Below are 18,119 nucleotides of genomic sequence, written 5' to 3' on the forward strand. Positions count from 1 at the left end.
TGGGTGCTGAAGTGGAAATTGAAACCATTTTGTGGAGAATAGGGTGGAGGAAAATTAATGAGGAATGGGATTTTGCTGAGAGCTGGCATTCACTCAATGGGCTAAAGTATCCTCCTTCTTTGTTGTAAGGAAATATGTTATCTTCAATTAGAGTGGGAAGTTTTGGCATTTTTGGGCTTCCAAGCACTCCTAACGAAGGGACCTGAGGCTTCTAATGATATCCCAGATGCCTTTTCTCATTTTGAAAACTCTTGGATTACTCAGCTTTCCCTCAGCTGTTTGATGCAGGAATGCACAGCACTTAATAACAGGATCCTAAAATTATTGTCTGAATCAAACTTGCAATTGGTCAACTTTTCATCTTTTTTATCATTTTGGCAGGTGTTAAATTATTTATTTGAACTAGATAAGCAACAGAGTGTAAACTAGGAGTATGAAGTTATTGGTTAACTCTGTCCAGATTGTAATTTTAAGGCCCATATGCTGCAAATAGACAGAAGTTTATTGATCCCTGAAATACTTACAATTTAAAATTCCATCAACATCAGATAAGTAAAATGTCAAGCATTTCTGTGTTGATGATATTCATTTGCTCTCTAAAAAGTTTACTGAAGCATTTGAAAACGTAATTGTGCTTATGTTAAGATGATTAATGGTTAATAATGTTTGTGTTTTTCTGCTGGGGGAGGAGCAGAAGAACAGAAGTGGTGGTCCACCCCTTCTTCACAAAGAGCCACCCCCCATGGTGCTGATATTTTTTTACAGTTACTGTGGCCTTGTCTAGTTGGAGTTGGAGAATACCCACTAAGATTCAACCCTATTCTTGGCAGAAATTTTTTTGAAAACAAGATAAATACTGATATATGAGCTGCTTAAATACAAACATGACAGAAAATGAACATAAGCAATTTACTTGCAACCAAAATATGTTGAAATGCCTACACAGTCACAATTTGTTACTGGATGCCAAATAATAGCCTTGAGATATTTCAGTTGATATAATCTGACCCAAACTCAAATGTGTCAGCCAGAAGGAGTAGGCCTAGAAGATACAACTTCTACCTAATTGGTGTAATGAGCTTGTTTATTTCCAGGGCTCTTTCAAATATTTCTATATTAGCCATCTTGAGTTTCACATTATTCAGTTTCTCATGAGAGATTTCATTTAAATAACCTTTGCTGTTGTAAATTAAGGTATTGAGTTCTGTATCACTTGAAAGTTTTCAGTTATCTTATTTCATGATTTTTTTGCTTAGTACTATTAATTATTTATCTTTTTCATTGATCTTTTCAACATGTTACTTGTTAACAATACTACAAATTTCTTCGATATTTATTACACTCTACACTAATATTGTTGATCCTTCTGCTTCCCCGATTTTACTTTGATTTTATTTACTTCTTTTTCTTTTAATTTGTTTCTGTGATGCTGAGTTTTCCCCAGTTTGCATATTATTATTATTCTTTTCCTCTTTCCATCTTGAGTATTTTTAAGTATTTATTGCCACTTTTTGTTGCTTTCTGTTAATTTTTTTTCTTATATATTCCCTGTTTCCTCCGATCTGCATTGCTAAGGTTATACTCTACATGGCTTGGTCTGCACAGAAGCTTGTTGCATACTTAATATTTCAGTAGTATTTGAGTAATATTCTAAATATATTGTCTGATTAAGCATTAATTGTTGTTTACATAATTCATTACAGCTTATATGCAAAACTATGTGAATGCCTTAAGCCATCACGCCAGTACATCATAAGTGTACGTCTCTCTTACAGTAAAAATGGAATTTATATGCATCTCTCAGGCTCCCTTGTTTTTCATTCAATTAGCTTTATGTTTTGGAGTTACAAAACATAACAGTGGCAATCAGATTTTTTATAATGAACTTAAGATGACCTGTTGAATCACAGTGAGGCATTTGAGCTTAAAAAAAAGCGTAGCAAGATATTCAAGTTTTAAAAAGGCAGAAAATGGACAAATTCAATGAACTGACTACTGGATGATAATAATAACTTTTAACAAAAATCAGAAATGGCTGGCTACAACAGAAAGATAGATTGCACAGGTGATAACTGCATATTGTATACTGAGTGATTTGAGCAGTATTTTGAAGCAAATTAAATAGCCAATGACAAACAAGTTCCAGTTTTGCTGAATACATTGGTGGAAGAGTATACAATTTTCTTCGAAGTTTAACTGCTCCAAACAAACCATCGTGAAAGTAATGCAGAGATATTTATCACTAAAACCATTGTTGATTGCAGAGTGTTATATGTTTCATAAGTGGAATCAAAAGGAAGTAGAGTCCATTTCTGTTTACATGGCTGAATTGAAGAGGTTGCCTGAGCATTCTCAGTTCAACGATGAGCTTAATGATGCACTGACAGAGTTAGTTTGTGGAACCTTAAAAGAAAGCATTCAGAAATGCTCGAAACTGAAGCACAACTTACATTTAAAAAGCAGTTGAAATAACTGTATGAAGAGAAACAGCAGAAAGAGACACAAAAATGAAAGTGAGTGTGAACAAAATTATAATGTCTAAGCAGAAGCCAGCCAGGCTGAACAAACTTTGTTACTGTTGTGGCAGGGCTCACATACATCAGACAAATGCAGGTTTAAAGGCAAAACATGCAGAAAATATAACAAAGTAGGACACATACGAAGAGCATTGTCAGGCAGACAAAAATAAATGGACTGCACAGGGAAGAGATAAAGATAAACAGTCAAGTTACAGTTTCAAAAAGGAGCACTAATGATAATGATGTTATCTTTGCAAAACCTTTCTGGAAGGAAGCTCTTTGGCAATACTCAGGCCTATCTACAGGTGTAGATGGAAGAAGAGTCCAGGGTGTTTCTCACCATAAACGCTCACAAACATAATGGGCTTATTTTTGGAGTAGTTCCTACATCTGCACTCTGGCAGAAAACTATGCTGTGGATGTCTGTATAGCAGTTGTGTTATATAGTATACTATATTGCATGACAAGGAACATATCCAAAATCTCAGGACAGTGTTAAAAGGATTAGAAGCTTATGGGCTCAGAGCTAACAAGTGTGAACTCTTTAAACCAAGTATCACTTACCGTGGCCACACCATTGATGCACAAGATTTACACAAGTATGCTTAGAAATGATGTGGCCTCACTTAAAGTAAAGACGAAATTTACATGCATCTCTCGGTATCCCTATTTTTCTCTCAATTAGTTTTATGTTTTGGAGTTTCAAAGCATAGCAAAGCTTAACCTTATAAGATGGACAGGGATTTTTGTTTGCTTTCAGAAAGTACTGCAACTTATTCCAAAGTGGGTTTACTTCACTGCATCACCCAAGTAATCCCAAAGTCCTGCATTCAGTACATATCCCTTTAGGTCCCATCTTTGCAAGTACCTATCCAAATCTGTCTTACTTTACTTGCTGTAGCCACTTCCTCTGGCAGCTTATTCCATATAGTCACCACACTCTGCATGCAAAAACTGCCATCTGGTTCCTTATAAATTTTTCTCCTCATGCTAATCCTATGCCACCTAGCTTCAACTACCTTCCTCACCTATCACCCTGCCAGTCTCTTTATCCAGTGCATGATCTTTTGTCGTTTCACTAGCTGCAAAGGGATAAACCACCAGTTATGTCCTTGTACTTTCCCCAGTCCTTCTACTTTCCACATAAACAACTCTCTCTGTTTTTCCCTGATTCCCTCATCCCTCCCCACTCACTCTTCTCCATCTCCTGATACTTGCCCCCATGGCTGTAAGGAGTTCTCCTTCTTTTCTCACTCCCACAGTGACCTGTCTGCCGTCAGCCTCCTTTGCTACCAGAGTCAAGCCAACTGCAAGCTAGTGAAACGGCAACTCATATTCCACTTGGGTAGTACACAACCTAATGGTATACAACAAACTTTCCAGTTTCTAGTAATCTGTGCTAGCTTCTCTCTCTTTATGATCTAACCTAGTTCTCTCAACTAACACCCCCCCCACCCTAACAAGTTTTAATCTGTACCCCTTAACCCCTTGGTTCCATCTGGCAATTACCCACAGAAACCTAACTTCACTCCTCCATTTTGGATTTATCTGCCAGACATCACCTCCCACCCCCCATGCTCACCTGGTTCCATCGAGTGCCTGCCATCCCCAGCTTCACTCCTCCCTCTCAGCTCTATATACTGGCTTTCTCACCTCCACATCAGAATCAGAATCAGGTTTATTATCACCGGCATGTGATGTGAAACTTGATAACTTAGCAGCAGCAGTTCAATGCAATACATAATCTAGCAGAGAGAAAAAAATAAATAAAATAAAATATAATGATAATAAATAAACAAATAAATCAATTACATATATAGAATAGATTTTAAAAAATGTGCAAAAAACAGGAATACTGTATACTTTTTTAAAAAATGAGATAGTGTCCAAAGCTTTCCACTTCTGATCTCTCGATGAGGATTGGTATGTGTTCCTTCATCTTTACCCTTCCTGAAGTCCACAATTTAGGAATTGTATAGCAGAGGGGAAGAAGCTGTTCCTGAATTGCTGAGTGTGTGCCTTCAGGCTTCTGTACCTCCTACCTGATGGTAACAGTAAGAAAAGGGCATGCCCTGGGTGCTGGAGGTCCTTAATAAAGAAGGCTGCCTTTGTGAGACCCTGCTCCCTAAAGATGACCTGAGTACTTTGTAGGCTAGTGCCCAAGATGGAGCTGACTAGACTTACAACCTTCTGCAGCTTCTTTCAGTCCTGTGCAGTAGTCCCTCCATACCAGACAGTGATGCAGCCTGTCAGAATGTTCTCCACGGTAAAAGAAGCTTTTGAGTGTATTTGTTGACATGACAAATCTCTTCAATTTCCTAATAAAGTATAACCCCTGTCTTGCCTTCTTTATAACTACATCAATATGTTGAGACCAGGTTAGATCCTCAGAGATCTTGACACCCAGGAACTTGAAGCTGCTCACTCTCCACTTCTGATCCCTCTATGAGGATTGGTATGTGTTCCTTCATCTTACCCTTCCTGAAGTCCACAATCAACTCTTTAACTTACTGACGTTGAGTGCCAGGTTGTTGCTAAGGCACCATTCGACTAGTTGGCACATCTCACTCCTGTACGCCCTCTCGTCACCACCTGAGATCCCACCAACAATGGTTGTATCACCAGCAAGTTTATAGATGGTATTTGAGCTATGCCTAGCCACACAGTCATGTGTATATAGAGAGTAGAGCAGTGGGCTAAGCACACACTCCTGAGGTGCGCCAGTGTTGATCGTTAGTGAGGAGGATGTGTTATCACCAATCCCCACAGACTGTGGTCTTCCAGTTAGGAAGTCGAGGATCCAATTGCGGAGGGAGGTACAGAGGCCCAAGTTCTGCAATTTCTCCATCAGGATTGTGGGAATGATTGTATTAAATGCTGAGCCATAGTCGATGAACAGCATCCTGACGTAGGTGTTTGTGTTGTCTAGGTCGTCTAAAGCTGTGTGGAGAGCCATTGAGATTGCATCTGCCATTGACCTATTGTGGTGATAGGCAAATTGCAATAGGTCCAGGTCCTTACTGAGGCAGGAGTTCGGTCTAGTCATGACTAACCTCTCATTCTCATTCTCTCATTCCTAGTACAGCTTCTCAACTTGAAATATTGACCATTCCTTTCCACCCTCATTACTCCCCCACCCCAGTTTCTACCTGCCTGTTGAGTTCCTCAACCAGTTTGTTTTTCATTTTGATATCTCTTTGTAGTTTCCTTGTGTCCTCTCCCCAATTATATTTCTGTCTATCATACTTATCATTTGGTAATGGTCTAAAGGAGATATGAATTCATGTTGAGATCAACAAATTTAGCTACCAATTCTTCTTCAAAATCAGGTAGAAAATTGTAAAATTTTGAAGACCATGAATGAATCCTATGGCATGCAAATCATTACGTTTTGCTTCCCAGAAGAAGATTAACTTACGCTTTCTCTTTCTTTCCTCAGCCAACCAATCTTCTGTCCCTGTTGATAGCTTATCTTCTCCACCTTGAGCTTTCATCTTCCATAATAATCTCTGATGTGGCACCTTATCCAATGCCCACTGGAAATCCAAGTTACTGTATATCCACACAGCAGCTCTTCCTTATAAACAGCACGTTACTTGTCCAAAAATTTGAATGTATTGGAGTACCATAAATTACACTAAACAAAACTTTTCAAAATTACCTTGACATATTTTTAAATGCTCTGTTATAAAACTTCCAATAATAGCTTCTAACAATTTTCTGTGACTGATGCTTCATGAACAGGCCTGCAGTTTCCTACATTTTGTATCCCTTCTTTATAGAATAAAGGAGTTATATTTGTCATTTCAATCTTATGTAACCTTTACTGAATCTCAGGAATTTTGGAAAATTAAAAACAATCCATCTACAAACGTTGTAGATATCCATTTCTTTTATGTCTCTAAGATAAAGCACAGAAGGATCAGTACAGGATGATGTAAGATGGTGCTGGAGCATGGCAAGTCACGTGGAGCTGTGGTTAGCAGGTTTACATCTATAGTTACAACACTATATTCTGAGTCCTGCAGAAGGGTCTCGGCCTGAAGCGTTAACTCTTTATTCTTTTCCATAGCTGCTGAGTTCCTCCAGCAATTTGTGTGTGTGGCTTTGGATTTCCAGCACCAGCAGTTTTTCTTGTATTTGTTATATTATGCATTCTGCTTCGCTATTTACTTCTCAATGTACTTACTTTTCACATGATCGGACTGGACAGCATCCAGACAAAAGTTTTTCACTGTATCTCAGTACATGTCAATAAGAAACTAATACCAATACCAAGACAATCAGGACACAGGGATGGTCAATCCACAGCTCCAACCAAATGCTCTGTACCCCTGTTTAATTCATCGGCTCTCTCCTCGCTTTCCAGTATTAATTCCCCAGCATCTCTTACTTTATTAACGCATTGGTTTTTAAGGATCTGCGGAAACTCTTACTATTTTTATATCTCTGGCTAGCTTTATCTTGTACTCTGATTTTTTTCTTCTTTCCCATGAGTGGTTCTTTGCTGTTTAACACTATGAAAGAAATGTCAGCTAAATGTAACCCTTGAGAGCTTTACAGTGAATCATGTGTGCACCAAAAATTTCTGAGTAAATATTTGGGATTCTGTTGCAAATTTCAAAATGTCAGCATGGGAAAGTATGATGTGTTCCAGAGGGTAAATGGTTTTTTTTATACTTACCTAAAGAAGGTTATTAAAAAGGGAAGAATATCTACATCCTTGTACATGGTATTGGTGAGACTGCAACTAGAGTACTATGCACAATCTTGGACCCTTGCTTTAAAAAATTAAATGATTCAAGATTCAAGGTTGTTTAATGTTATTTCCAGTACAGAAATGTAAAAGAGATGAAAAGTATGTTACTCCAGATCTAATACAACACAAAATAAAATCATAATAATATAAAAATCCAATAATAATTTTTAAAACACAATAATTATGAATACATAAAATGGCTTATATACAAAAGTTTGTACATAGATTAACTGTAAGTCCATAAAGTGGCACTAGGCACTGGAGTATTTGTACGTGAAGTGACTGACAGAAAATGATAAAGTAACGGCAGTTGGGAGTGTGGAGGGCTAGGTTAATGGGTGGAGGTGTTGGTCAGCCTTACTGCTTGGTGTAAATAACTGTTCTGAGTCTAGCGGTCCTGGTGTGGATGTTACGTAGCCTCCTTCCTAATGGGAGTGGGACAAACAGCTCCTGAGAAGGGTAGATAGAATCCTTCATGATGTTACTGGCCCTTTTCTGGCATCCCTCTGTATATGTATCGTTGTTAGTGGATAGGCTGGTGTCAACGATGCCTTGGGCAGTTTTGACATCCCATTATAGAGCCCTCCAGTCCACCGCAGTGTAGTGTCTGTGCCATGCAGTAATGCAGCTTGTTAGGATGCTCTCTATTGCCCATCTGTAGAGTAATGTGAGTATAGATGTGCATAGTCCAACTCTCTTCAACCTCCTCAGAAAGTAAAGACATTGGTCAGCTTTCCTGATTGCGTACAATGCATTCTGTGACTATGAAAGTTTGTGCGAGATGCACAATACCAGGAGTTTGAAACTGCTTGCAGTTTCCACTGCTGCACCGCTGATGGAAAGAGCTACCTCCTGTAACTAATAATATGGCCTCTGAGTGTATGTTTGTGGTCTTCTGCTGCTGTAGCCCATCCATTTAAATGTTCGACATGTTGTGCATTCTGAGATGCTCTTCTGCACACCACTGTTGTAATGCGTGGTTATTTGAGTTACTGTTACCTTCTGTCAGTGTGGCCATTCTACTCCGTCCTTTCTCACTAACAAGGTGTTTTCATCCACAGAACTGACACTCACTGGATGTCTTTTTGTTTTTCATACCATTATCTGCAAACTCTAGTGACTCTTGTGTATGAAAATCCCAGGAGGTCAGCAGTTTCTGAGATACTCAAACCACCCCTTCTGGCACCAACAACCATTCCACAGTTAAGGTCAATTGGATCACATTTCTTCCCATTCTGATGTTTGGTCTGAACAGCAACTGAACCTCTTGACCATATCTACATGCTTTGATGCATTGAGTTTCTGCCACATGATTGACTGATTAGATATTTGTATTAACAATCAGTTGTACTAATGTACCTAATAAAGTGCCACTGAAAGTATAGTAATTCTTATACATCACTGGTACATTATCTCTATACTTTATTAAATACCAACTTAGAATACCAGAGCACAATTTGTAAATTTTATGTCTATGTTACTATTATCTATAGAACTCTTGCACACCATAGCTGCATCAGCAGACATTTTGATTGTAACACTGGGTCAGTGACTCCTCAGTGGTGCAGAGTTATCTTTATTACATGTATTATATTCTAATTACTGCTACAAAATTTCCCATAATGTTTCACACTTTGATTTTATTACTATTTCATAAGGTTACAAGAAGTAAAACTTAGCAATTCTTGGTGGGGAAGAAATGTTGATACGCAGCAGTTGTCTTATAATCATTTCCAAATCCCATGATCTGATTTAACTACACAACTGCCATTCTTTTTCGATCACAAGCATGATTCAAGTACTAATGAAAAGAGTTCTGCAGGGTAATCAGGAGAGCTAGAAATGTTTGTGGTAGAATTCTCTGTCCACAGGGAGATTTTTAGTCCAGAATATTTAAGACTTTATATCAATTAACAGACTCTTTCCATTAAAAAAATCCATAGTGATCCACAAACTAAAAAGTTGCTTTTAAAGTAGAGATCAGTAGATTACAGTGCTTTGGACCATTTGCAAAGATATAAATGCCTGGTTAATGTACTCTATGTTTGCAGAATATTTTAGGGAAAAAAAACTCTTGGGGTCAGGTCATTCTATTCTTCCAGAACAGCAAGAAGAAAACAGGCACAATGCTGTTTAATTTCTTCTGTCCCTTTCACTGAATTTCTCTATCTAACAGGGGTCTGTTTCTTTTACCTTTTCTTCTTAAATATCTCTATCAAAGTACGTTATTAACACTGGTTGATCTCTATGTATCTGGTATGGAAACACCAATGCCCTTGAATGGAAAATCCTATAAAAAGTAGTGGATTCAGCCCAGTCCACTACAGGTAAAGCCATTCCAGCACATTTACATGGAGTGCTGTTGCAGGAACACAGCTTCCATCATCAGAGACCCCTCACCACCCAGTTCATGGTGTCCTCTCGTTGCTGCCATCAGGAAGAAAGTACAGGAGCCTCAGGACCCAAGCCACTAGGTTTAGGAACAGTTATTATCTCTCAACCATCAGGCACTTGAATCAATGGGGATAACTTCATTCAACTTCACTTGTCCCATTATCGAATGGTTTCCATAACCTATGGACTCACTTTCAAAGACTCTTCATCTCATGTTCTAGATATTTATTGCTTATTTATTTATTATTATTATTTCTTCTCCCTTTTGTATTTCAACAGGTTGTTGTCTTTTGGTCATTGGTTGTTGGTCATTCATTGATTCAATTTTGTGCTTTATCTTCTGTGTTCTTGCTCGTTTTTTCTTGTTGCCATTTGCACGATTTGTTTAGCGGGGGAATCAATGTTCTTGTGGCTGTTTGCATGATTTGTTGTTTGCTCATGGGAGGATTGATGTTTTTTTCTTTGAACGGGTTCCATTGTTTTCTTTATTTCGTGGCTGTCTATGGAGAAGATGAATCTCAGGGTTGTGAATTTTGATAATAAATGTACTTTGAATTCTTTGAATCCTTTGAACTTTGAACACCATGCCTGCAATCCATTATTACTGATCATTGTGTGGTTAGATCTTGTATCATAGAAGGTGGTGTTACTTCTTATATGTTAAGCTGTAGCCATTATTAGTATTTTAAGTAAATTATATTACCACAAGAAAAAGATGCCACCTTTTGTGATTAAGTCCACTGGTTATGTTTTCCAGTGGTTGAAACTGAAGAACACATGAGAAGGATTATATGTGCAAACTTAACGTCAAAATACTGAGTTAAAACAAGTACAACATGAAGCACAAATAGGTACAAAATGTGATTTTATTTGCACACGTTTACAAAAATCCAGTTCATTATTGCTACCTCAAGGATGTTGTGTCCTTATTTGATGTTAAATTAACTGCACATTTGACAGTTCCCATATGAGAAGCAAAGTGTTAAATTCTGGATTAAGCTGACTTTAAATCTATTTCATACACTTGCAGCAAATTGAGTGAGTATTATTTCAATAATGATACTGATTACCAGATCAGAGGAGTGATCAAAGGTTCCTTTTTTCGTTTTTCCACCACGGCACAGCTGTTAATTGGGACTGGACAGAAGACAGATGATCAAACACAATAAAACACCATTCCCCGCAAAAATGAGCTTCAAAAGAAACTTTACTAATTAGCTGATTTTTGGCAATTAAAATTCAGCTGTTTAGCAGGAATCCAACCCATCAGCAGCTTTCTCACTTTGAATGTGAATCTATGTAGGTGTAATCTAATGTAGGTGTATACTCTGAATGGAGCATTATATGTAGGAATGTTGCAAGGCAGGTGAAATTTCACCTAAGTTGTAGAAAGAACTTTTAAAGTTAACATTTTATTACAATTATTTTTAATTGTGAAACAATTGACTTTGAAATCTTTTTCTTCCTCTCTTCTTTGAAGGCCAGAGAATGGACGAGGCCATGTCTCTCATTTTGCCCCGGGACTCAGTCTGCAGAAACTCTGTCTGATCTGTGGTGATGAAGCGTCAGGTTGCCATTATGGAGTCCTTACATGTGGAAGTTGTAAGGTTTTCTTCAAAAGGGCTGTTGAAGGTAGAACTCTTCTTTTATATTCAACAATAGTTTTGCTGTTGGTTTTATCCTGGCTACAGTTTTGTGTATGTCCACTCTGTCCCTTATTCAGGTTATATGTTCATATCAATTTGTCATCGTACTTTGAATCTGCAGCCATAGGGTTTTGTAAGATTTTTAATTGCATTTCTTAAAAATGTTTCAGATGGGATACAGAGAGGATTAAATCTATGTGCTGGTATTTTAAAATTTATAAAAACAAGCGATTCTGCAGATGCTGGAAATCTTGAGCAACACCCATAAAGTGCAGGAGGAACTCAACAAGTCAGGCAGCATCTACCTGGGGGAATAAACAGTCAACATTTCAGGTTGAGATCCTTCATTAGAACTGGAATGGAAGGGGGCAGAAGCCAGAATAAGAAGGTGTTGGGAAGGGAAGGAGTACAAACTGCAGATGATAGGTGAGACCAGGTAAGGAGAAGGTGGGTGGATGCCATTTTTGTTATAGCATACATTCATTGTAATTGTTTGTTCCTTTTTTGAGTTGGAAATATTGATATCTATAGTTGATCTCAATTTATTTGCCATAAATAAATGCTTGTGAGACTGCTCAGTTATAAATTGTAATCTACTGCAGTAACTGAAGAGAAACCAAGGCAAACACAAGGAAATCTGTACCTCTTCCTAGAGATCCTGCCTGGCCTGCTGTGTCCACCAGCAACTTTGATGTGAGAAACCAAGGCATTTGGGTTTCAATGTGGCCTCCTTGAATTTCATTGATTTGTTCTAATAAAGTCTGACAACCTCCTCCACTACTCCATCAGGCGAAAGGAGACCTGGGCAGAAGTCATATAACTTAAAGGCATTTTGATTGATGAAATCTTTAAAATCTGTACTCATGAATCAACTTCCAGCATGTAAGACAGTCCTTCAACACTGACACACAGTACAAAGAACAGTACAGGAGCATATCCTTTCCCCACATCTATCCACTTCAAATGAGCATCAACCATAACCAGACACACCTTCCCCAAGAAAGGTCCAGCAAAATTGGCATTGTTTCTTGGATCACTGCCAAAGGAGCAGACAGAGATACACTTCTATGTCCTTGAATACTTGGTGCAGAAATACTAACGAAAGTATTTACCTTCTGTTGAACTAGGGGTTAGTCCTTTAGCATTCACACACTCCCTAAGTACTGTACATTATTTGCCAAAAATAATACTTAGTTTTCTTTGGATATACAGACGTATGTCTGCCTTTTTCTGTCCGGTCAGCCCTGCCAGACATTGTAGGTATTTTTCCTTGAGGGTCCTGCAATCAGGTTAATATGCATGGTATATTAAACAAGTATACGGTGACCTTGGAAATGTCCTGCAGCAATGCCACCACACCTGTCTGGAACTTAGTGGGTGCAGATGGAACTCGCAAGGATGGACGTGACAAGCCCATGCATTTGTTGATAGTCAAGCTTACATTGACAGATGCTTTAACACTGTTGATATTTATAATTCATATTCAACTTAGAAAATTCTGCCCTCCTGATAAAATTGCAAATTTCTTTCCTAGCAATGGGATACAATTCTAGGAACAAAACTCAATTAGTAATCAACTTATAATTTCCATAAAGCTAAATTAATCTATTAGGTTTTAAGACTGGTGCATTGGATGCTGATTAGAAATTAAAATAAATTCTTTCGGAGAAGACTGCATTTTTTTTCCTCCAATTTTGCCTTCACTACTTAAGGTATTGATCTGGGCTTGAATAACCATGCTAGATGCTTCAATCAACATCAGTTATCTTCATATGTTCCTATTCTTTTTAGTAATGCCCCTCCTCACTCTTCTTAACATGGTAAACTTTCCTTCAGTCCAGGCTGGTTTCTTTAGGTTTCTCCTCTGCCCTTCCATTATTCTGTTTACGGACAAATATGTTTTAGGATTCTTTCAAATACATATACAGTATTCATTTCAGTTCAGAAATATACAACATAGAGAACACAGAACAGTACAAGTTCTTCAGCCCCCAATATTGTGCCAGCCTTCTAACCTACTCCAAGCTCAATCTAACCCTTCCCTCCCACATAACCCTCCACTTTTCTTTCAATCCATATGCTTATCTAAGAGTCTGTTTCATGTCCCTAATGTATCTGTCTCTTCCACTGCCCCTTGCAGTGTGTTCCACATATCCACCACTCTCTGCATAAAAAAACTATCTCTGATACTCACCTACATTTTCCTCCAATCACCTTAAAATAATGCCTTGCTGTATTAGCCCTTGTTGCATAGGAAAATGATGCTGGCTGCCTACTCTATCTATATCTCTTATCATTTTCTACAAGTCACCTCTCATCCTCCTTTGCTCCAAAGAGAAAAGCACTAGCTCATTCATAAGACATGTCTCTAATCCAGGTAGATTCGTGAGGCATTACTTGCTCCTCACAAAACCACACTGACTGTCCCTAATAAGACTATGCTTCTCCAAATAGTCGTCAATCCCCTCTCTAAGAATCCTTTCCAAAATTTTGCCCACCACTGATGTAAGATTATAATTCATAGGATTATTCCTATTACCTTTCTTCAACAAAGAAATAACATTTGCCACCCTCCAATCTTTTGGTACTAGTGAAACAATTTTCCTCATTGCCAGTGTAGGTTTTCGCAAATAAAACAAAGTGAGGCATTTTAGGTTTAATGAAACCGTAACACATTTTATTGAACTCCAAAACCTAAACAAAAAAATCGCGTTAAAAATCTTGATATAATAACGTCATCACACCAAACCAGCCTCTTAATGAACCCTCTACCCAATTTTGATGGTTGTGTTTTATGGTACCTTACAATGCCCCACCACCACCCCAAAATTCACTAAAAGCAGCATTGTGAGCCTGTCTGGAGCTCAGATGAGCTAGCCATCTGAGGTCCTGTGTTCCATGGGTGGAGGAACAGCAGGTGCCTCTGGCTCGTCCAGAGGTGTGTTCACATGCTCATGGTTGTGTTGGCAGTGGAATACTCTCAAATCTTGGTGGGTCAGTTTAAGGCAATCTACCAAAATACATTTAGGTTTACCCCTCTTATCTATGATAAAAGTCTTTTCTCTCCATTCCGAAACGTGGAATGGGCCATTGTAAGGGGCCTAAGGGGATCTTGTTGTGCATCATAGCAGACGAAAGCAAACAAGGCAGAACGTAGGTCAATAGGAACCCAAGAGTGCTGTACGTTATGATGGGAGGTAGGAATAGGTGAAGAGGAATTGAATTTACTGAGGAGGGTGGAACATTTTGACAGGCCGACCAGGCAGGCGTGGCCTCAGGAATAAAATCACCTGGCTCTCGTAACGACTGCCCATATACCAACTCAGTCACGGATGACAGCAAGCCCTGGTTTGGAGCTGTTCTGAGCCCCAGCAGGATCCACAGGAGATAATCATTTAAGCAGCATTTAAGGAGCGGTGAAATTGCTCGCATAGGCCATTAGACTGGGGGTGATACGCCATGATTTGATGTGGCCTAATACCGAAGTTCTGGGCCATCGCAGACCAGAGGTCTGAAATGAATTGGGGACCGTGGTCAGAGGAAATATCAGATGGGGTGCCAAACCAAGCAGCCCAGGTGCTGATGAACATCCAAGCCACATCTGCAGCCATCGTCCATGCTAGAGAGACGACCTCTGGCCACCTGGTGGTACGGTCCACCATGGTGGGAAAGTGCGTGATACCGCAGGAGAGGAGAAGAGGGCCTACAAGATCCACATTGACATGGTCAAACTATTGCTCAGGAACTTCAAAAGTACAAAGGCACCGAAACATGATGGTTAATTTTTGCCTGCTGCAGTCCAATCATACACATCCTTTCTGAGGCTGTGCCAAACAAACTTTAGTGCAACCATTTTCTGTGAGGCCTTCCAGCCGGATGCAAGTGGCCATGTGTGGAGTCTAAAGCAGTCCGTTTCCAGTTTGTGGGCACGATGAAGCAAGGGCAAGGGCAGTTAAGGCATCACACAGGAAAGAAACCCCAGCTTCCCTGAACTTAATATCAGCCCACCACAGGCCCATGACTGCTGTTCAGAAAGCCTGGACCTCTGGGTCAGTAACTTGGTCGACTGCCATGCCGGTCTGAGCAACCCCTATGTGTGTGGCCTCAACAGATGTCTGTAAATTGCGATTAGCCACAGCATTATTCTTTTCCTTGATATGTTGTATATCAATTGTGAACTCGAATATGTAGGTCAGGTGATATTGCTGCCGTGCAGACCAAGGGTCTGATGTTTTCGCCATCGTGTGCACGAGGGGTTTGTGATCAATGAATGCTGTGAAATGGCAACCCCCTAGGAGAAAACAAAAATGGTGGACAGCCAGATAGAGACTGAGAAGCTCACAATCAAACGTGTTGTACCTCAATTTGGGGTTGGGGGGGGAACAGAGTTGCTGGCCGAAAAAAGGCGAGCACTGCCACACTCCTCCGACCAACTGTTCATGCACAGCACCCACAGCATTGTCTTAAGCATCAGTAATATTGGCTGTGGGTGCATTGGGGAGTGGTTACGCCAGTAGGGTCGCGGTAGAAAACTCATTTGGTACCATCAAGTGCCCTGGTCATGTCTGCTGGTCAGTCAAGCACTTGATTAGGAGTATTACCTTTAAGCGCACCAATCAGGGGAACATAAGTCCAGCAGCTCGCGGGATGAAGCAATGATAGAAACCTAAAAACGCTGGTATTTTTTTTTGCAGTGCAGGGCAATGGGAAATCCATAGAAGCAGCTACTTTTGATGGGAGGGATTTTGTACCTTTTTGCAGAGATGTGATTGTTGGGGAAGTCAATGGTTGACAGCCCAAACTGGTAATTAGCAAGGATAATTATCAACACGTGTTGGCTTAAGTGCTCGAAACGTGTGTGGAGATGAGATATATGCTTGATTTGGACACACTAGAGACAAGTAGTCATCTAGGTAAACAGAAAGTAAATTGAAGTCTTTTAATACAGAGTCCATCAGCCGATGGAAAGAATGTGCTGCGTTTTTCAGTCCAAATGACACACGCAGAAACTCAAAAAGGCCAAACGGGGTTATTATAGCTGCTTTGGAAATGTCCTCCAAGCATACAGGCACCTGATGGTAGACCCTAACTTGATTAACTTTGGAAAAAAATTAGTTTTCTGGCTAAACATGCCAAAAAGTGTTTAATGTGTGGACCCAGGTAATGATCAGAGGGAGGTGGCCTTGTTAAATCATTGGTAATCACTTCATGGGTGGCAACCACCATCGGGGTTAGAGACCATATGGAACTGTGAAGCCCAGGGGCTGTTTGACTGGCATACAATTCTGAGTCTTTCCATGTTGACAAAATCAGCCCTCGTGTTTGCAGCTTTTCTAAGTCTAGTCTACATGCGTGGGCATGGACTGGCGGGCCAGTTGTGGGAATATGGTGCTCAACCCCATGTTTTGTGACTGTAGTGGAGAGTGTGGGCTTGATGAGGTTTGAGAACTCGCTCAGCAGTCGAGTAAACTCACATGCAGTGGCGCATGCTATTGACTGAGTTGTTAGGAGATACTTACTTGGGGAGCAGGGTAATGACCCAAAGTCCTTGACATCCACAAGCTGGCAATTCTTAACGTCAACTAACAGTCCTTGGGCATACGGGAAATCTGCACAGAGCAGAGGTCTAGTGACTTTAGCCAAGATGAAGTCCCAAGTGCAACATTGCCCACTGAAGCAGAGCATCACCTGTCGTGTCCCGTTAGTTTGGATCTTGCTGCTGTTGACGGCCTCCAGCGAGGTTTTGTCACTCTTTGCCTTTTCATCAATAGGTGATGCTGGCAGCACACTCACTCAAGCACTTCCCTGAAAGGGAGTCCATAATGAAGAGTAGATGATCCTGGCAGCTAGAACCCGTGGTGTTCACAGATCTCTGATGTCCCAATGCTCTGGCATTGTCGAAGCTGCAAGGCAGTCAGCGCTTCCTGGTGTTCGTGTTCCTACCAAAGCGAGTGTGGTAAAAGCACAGACGTGGCATTGTCTGTTTCTCAGCCGTGGGTGTCCTTATGTTGGGGGCCTTGCTAACTGGGCTTATTGAGGTAGAGAAAGGAGGGGTAATGATGCACTGCGGCCTAGTTGAATGTAGACTATCAGCCATTTTAACAAGCTCCCTATCGTCCTTCACGGGTGCAGTAGCGAGGGCCATGCACTCTTCATCAGGCTTTTTCTGAATGAAGAGTTCCTTAAAAATAAACCAAGGATAGTGATTTCCCAGGAGAGACAACATGTGGTCCATTAGCTCCAACAGCTTAGCATCGCCAAAGCTGGGCAAGGAGAGCAACTGTTTGACGCGCTCAGACTCCAATAGTCCAGAAGTCTGTAAAATGTAAGTTTTCAGCAATCGGTATTTATCGTGTTCAGGCAGTTGTTCTAGTAGACCTACCACTCTCACGGCCGTGGAATTGCTGAACGACACTACCATGCAGAAACGTGGTGCTGTCGGTGATGATTTCTTGCAGAGCAAACTGGGCCTCAGCTTGTACAAACCGAGCATTGCCATTTTGCTCCCAGAGTTCCAGCAGTTTCAAAGCAACTGCATTGGCTGCCATGTCCAGCAATTCTGGAATCGCCCTGGAGTATCAGGGTCACCATTGTATGATTTCACAAATAAAACAAAGTGAGTCGTTTTACATTTAATGAAACCCCTAACACGTTTTTATTGAACTCTGAAACCTAGACGCAAAAGTACACTAAGAATCCTTATGTAATTACGTCATCATGTCAAACCAGCCTCTAAAAGTGCAACCCCAAACCCAATGTTGGTGGTTATGAATTATATATATTTCTCCCAATTACATTACC

General features: G+C 40.1%; 1 protein-coding gene across 3 annotated transcripts in view; it reads left to right on the forward strand.

The window, feature by feature from the left end:
* LOC134349462 (progesterone receptor-like) overlaps positions 1 to 18,119 on the forward strand; it is a 342,340-nt gene that overhangs the window by 27,358 nt on the left and 296,863 nt on the right. For all 3 annotated transcript variants that reach the window (XM_063053804.1, XM_063053805.1, XM_063053806.1), the window contains exon 4: positions 11,153 to 11,304. In XM_063053804.1, coding sequence (XP_062909874.1) covers positions 11,153 to 11,304 — 152 coding nt within the window. The remainder of the gene's footprint in view (positions 1 to 11,152; positions 11,305 to 18,119) is intronic.

The sequence above is a fragment of the Mobula hypostoma genome, chromosome 7, assembly GCF_963921235.1.
Source record: "Mobula hypostoma chromosome 7, sMobHyp1.1, whole genome shotgun sequence".
NCBI classification, from domain to species: Eukaryota; Metazoa; Chordata; class Chondrichthyes; order Myliobatiformes; family Myliobatidae; genus Mobula; species Mobula hypostoma.